Source organism: Fragaria vesca, linkage group LG3, assembly GCF_000184155.1.
Source record: "Fragaria vesca subsp. vesca linkage group LG3, FraVesHawaii_1.0, whole genome shotgun sequence".
NCBI lineage: Eukaryota > Viridiplantae > Streptophyta > Magnoliopsida > Rosales > Rosaceae > Fragaria > Fragaria vesca.
In genome coordinates this window covers 17,008,907-17,013,437 of record NC_020493.1, presented here as the reverse complement: position 1 = coordinate 17,013,437, position 4,531 = coordinate 17,008,907, and the positions used below count along the sequence as shown (strand labels likewise).

Below are 4,531 nucleotides of genomic sequence, written 5' to 3'. Positions count from 1 at the left end.
ATGCGATATTTGTAGTGTCCTGCGTTGTTGGTTTCTTCATAGATCCTTTCTACTTCTACATTTGGAACATCAACGACGATGTCAAGTGTCTAAACGCAGAGAGCAAGCTGTGGACATCATTTCTTGTTTTACGATCTGTTGTAGATTTCTTCTATGTTGTGGGCTTTATGCGAAAATTGTGGCACTGGTAATTCCGGCCACACATCTTGTTATTCCCTTCAACTACTTCGTTTTCTCGTAGCATTTGATCTTGCTTTGCCCTTCCCACAGGTACGTAAAACCTTAGTTTTATGGTAAACATAGAGATTGTTGAGGACGATATTTTGTCCACAACGTACTGTTTATCCTTTCAGTCCTTGTTTAAGGATCACTTATGCAAAGTTTCAATCAAATTAATCGCAATAATCGTTTTGTCATACCAACAATTTAATCAGGTACATCGATCATAGAAAAAAACTGGCAAATAGATTGTTCGTAAGTATACACAATATTTAAACTGGCATATCAGGTACATCAAATGGCTAAACAGTTTTTGTTTTTGAAAGGAGCTAAAACAGTTTTATATTTGATTGATCTTTTTATTTTTATTTTACGTAACTTTCAAGTTTCAACTTACAAAAATAATTAGGACTAATATATGCAATGTGATGTCGATCTTCAGGTAGCTTTGCTGGCCAAAACTTCTGTTCTTTCTTCTACTCTATTATTTTTTCTTACCCAATATGTTCTCCGGATTAGTCACATATACGAATGGGTCAAGCATATTAACATTGAGACTCGTATAGGACGATTGCTTAAAGGGGTATTGGATCTTTGTCCTTTCTTCCTTACTGCTCATGTAAGTTTCAAGTTCCTTTCAACTTCCCCAAAATTTGCACCAATAGTGATTCAAGAGATATGTATTGCATGCGAAGCTCTATGAAAACTGTTTCAGTATGTTATAGTACAAGGCTAGCTTCAGTGATAAACTGTTGGCCTAAGCTAGATTTGTGTCTCATTTTTCATCATTTGAACATTCTGTGAGAACTTCTCTTTAAATTCGTATTCTCTTTTCATCCGTGATATTCACATGCCTATCATAATTATTTGCTGTGAAATTTGATCATTTGCTATATTTCCTACAGCTTTTTGGAGGCATGTGGTATTTTTTGGCCATTAAAAGAGAGACGAGGTGTTGGCTAAAAGCCTGTCGAAATGTTAAAGAATGTTATCCTGCAACTGAATATGATCTATTCTGTGGAAACCTAAATGAGTTTAGAATGCATAATATCAGTATTATAAATAGATTATGCCCTAAATCCATCAAATGCATCGGTGTTGCACTACGGTATATATCTTGATGTTATTAAGTTCGGTACAACGAGGACAACAAATTTCGGAGCAAAGCTGTTGCAGTGCTTCTCGTTGGGTTTGCGAAATTTGAGGTTAGCACTCATGAGCACAAATTCAGGTTCTTTAACCCTTGTACCTACATACAGTTCTTTAGTATATTTTCTTTTGTCAATCCATGCAGTTCTTTAGGTTCGAACATGGAGGCGAGTTCGGATGCGTGGGACAATGTCTTTGCGATTTCCATTTCTATAAGCGGCATAGTACTATTTTTGATATATCTCAACGAACAAATGCAGGTTGGTGTTACTTGTCTGAGTTGTCTCTTGATTGAGAAAGTCTACAATACGTACAATAACACATATAGGTACATCAATACTTCAATAGACAATGATAGATTCTCTATACTGATCGATCGAGCTAATCGATCAGATATAGGCCAGCTTGATATATCCTATACGTATTAACTTAGAGAAAAATTTACAAATGGTACCTCAAGTAAGAGTAATTCATTAGTTCAGTATACCAATTTTGAAAACTATAATATTAGCACCTCAACATCGAACCTCAAGAACCTTTTAGTACTTGTCATCATTGACGGCGTCAACTCCATTGCCACATAAGATATTCAGTGGGCAACTTCGTCTTTTACTCTCTCTCCTCATCTCAAATAGTCAAATTCATGCCACCAAAACCCAGAAAGTATAAACAGCAATTTCAAATCAAAAAACTGATGGGGCTTTAAGTCAGATCGATCATCATTTTACCGTGTTCATTATGAGAGTTCTGTTAATCGTTGAGGAAAATTTCTTAACTAGTGTCTTCCGGTATTGTTCTTGGTGCTCACTTCTTCAACGTCATCTACAACCACATTCATGTACTCATCATTACCAATGATCGACCTTCAATCCTGTTGTCTTTCTGTTGAAAGAGTCAAATCTGAATTTCATGCTTTACTCTTAGAGGAACCCAAAAGTCAAGTAAAGGGTTGTGTCATGATGCTATGAACTTTGGTGTTGGTGATGGTTGCAAATGCTCCTCGGTCGCATAAGAGAGAGAGGATTTAGTTAGAGGGTCTGGGATGATTTTTTTAATTTTTTTTTTTTTGAGTTGAACCAACAAAAAATTGAGCTAGTAAGAAATAATAAAAAAACAAAAAGTTAAGTTGAAATATTGAGAGACGAAAATATCTTTTGAGAAATAGAGGTTTGACACTGTTATAGTGAAAATTATACAGCGCACCCGGGTGCGCCGCGCACCCGGGTGTATCCACCGTCCATTTTGACCCGCCAAAAAAAAAAAAATTAACGGTGGAGATGACGGGTGCGCCGCGCACCCGGGTGCGCCGAATAGGCTCTCTAGAATTTTGGCACCTCATCAATTCTATATATTGATAACCATACACTTTCATCACTAATCAGAATTCAAACACAACAAAACAAGCAACCATGGCATCCAGAATACATGTCCTCCCCATTAAGAGTTGATAATGTAAACCATCACTTGTACACCCTATATCACGATTCTATTTCAAAAGGTTATATCATTGTTTTGTAATGTCCAATTGCTCAACAATAATGTAACATCAAACTAGGATATTGGGAGAAACTAATACTATAGAATAGAGATCGGATCTATCTACCCGAATGAAAATAATGTCATCTAATCCACTTAAAGTACGGGTTCTGAACAAGAAATAGAATACAGATCGGAACATCTGATAAATCCCTGTTTGCAAAAGATTTGGAATTCGGTTCTTGTCTGAATGGATTCTACTTACAATACATGAAGTTTACATCAAGCATAGAAATTTTGACAAATTACGGAATTAGAGTTGCAAAAAGTAATCTTTATATTGACAAGAGCAACGAGGAAAATGACATTAAAATGTAACATTTGACAATGATGTAAAAATATGTATGACACTACAAGCTGTTTTTAATGTTTCTATATTTGATGATCCCACTATAAATAAGTGTGAACCAAACGTGGTTTTTTTCAGTAATAATTTGATACTTAACATAATCACAAATCACTGAATCAGTGATACATTTTAGTGTAAAGTTCAACTCGGGCAGGCATAATGTACAAAGGAGACCGACTATCACATTATGCATACCACCCCACAAAAGTAACTACAAGAATACATTGGAGCAGATTATACTCAAACAAGTCTGTTGAAGCCTCCAAATGCTTCTGTGCTGCCAAATTAAGCAGTGTTCTCAAGAAATGGATAATCCGTGTAACCAACAACTGGATCAGATGTATAGAACGTACTTCTGTCATACTTGTTTAGAGGAGCATTAAGCTCAAATCTCTTTGGCAAATCTGGATTTGACAAGAACCAACGGCCGTAAGCAATAAGATCTGCACGACCCTCAGCCACTGCATTGTTCCCATCTTCCCTGTCAAAACCACCAGCAGCAATGAAGGTACCACTAAAAGCTTCTCTCATTGGAAGAAGACTACAAGCAGTTTCACTTTTTTCTCCAGGTTCCTTCATTCTTGGTTCAATCACATGGCAGTACAGAATACCATATCTGTTTAAGGATTGAACCATGTAAAGGCCTAATGCTTCAGGGTTTGAATCCCCTGATTCCATATAGTCAGCAAATGGAGATAATCTTATTCCAACTTTATCTGCTCCTATTTCATTAACAACAGCTTCATTGATTTCCAAAGCAAATCGGCAGCGATTCTCTAGAGATCCACCATATTGGTCTGTTCGATCATTCACTTGGTCTTTCAGAAACTGATCAATAAGGTACCCATTAGCTCCATGAATTTCAACCCCATCAAAGCCTATATATCAGACAAAGTACAAATGATATTAGCAAAAGTCAGATCCCTTCTATAGCCAAAAGGCAAAACTTGTCTGGTAAAACTATTTCTGCTATTCTGTAATCCCTGCTCTTAAGAGGGTCACTTTGGACACCAATGCGTGATTTAGACAACTAAAATCAAATCTTGCAATTTGGAAGATATAAACCATCCTTTTATTACATAAGTCATGACTCAATTTTTATTTATTTATTTTCCATTTTCAGCTGCCAAAATTACTAAATATCATTCTTACAAGGATGGTGAAGAATAACCCTGTATTTTTCTCATGGAGTCGAATTCAGTTCATGCCATTATGTGTTTATGTAATTACACCTCAGAATACGTATGAACTAGTTCTTTTTTTTTTTTTTTTTTTTTT

The 4,531-nt window shown here is 36.0% G+C and overlaps 2 protein-coding genes across 2 annotated transcripts in view; one reads left to right on the top strand and one right to left on the bottom strand.

Annotated features, from left to right (window-relative positions):
• The first annotated feature begins 295 nt into the window (after positions 1-295).
• On the top strand, positions 296-1,402 carry LOC101311550 (probable cyclic nucleotide-gated ion channel 3-like). Its single transcript, XM_004294510.1, has 2 exons — positions 296-838; positions 1,125-1,402. The coding sequence occupies exons 1-2, from the start codon at positions 638-640 to the stop codon at positions 1,338-1,340; spliced, it is 417 nt and encodes a 138-aa protein (XP_004294558.1). The 5' UTR covers positions 296-637; the 3' UTR covers positions 1,341-1,402.
• A 1,785-nt stretch (positions 1,403-3,187) lies between these two features.
• LOC101298400 (12-oxophytodienoate reductase 2-like) overlaps positions 3,188-4,531 on the bottom strand; it is a 3,399-nt gene continuing 2,055 nt past the window's right edge. Inside the window, exon 5 of the mRNA XM_004294463.1 lies at positions 3,188-4,131. Within this exon, the coding sequence (XP_004294511.1) occupies positions 3,539-4,131 (593 nt within the window). The 3' untranslated portion in view covers positions 3,188-3,538. The remainder of the gene's footprint in view (positions 4,132-4,531) is intronic.

Bases quoted from the DNA above. Each gene is read 5' to 3' on its own strand.
- LOC101311550 (XM_004294510.1), top strand. From the start codon at position 638: ATGCAATGTGATGTCGATCTTCAGGTAGCTTTGCTGGCCAAAACTTCT. The intron at 839-1,124 runs GTAAGTTTCAAG...TATTTCCTACAG, and splicing joins CTTTCTTCCTTACTGCTCAT to CTTTTTGGAGGCATGTGGTA.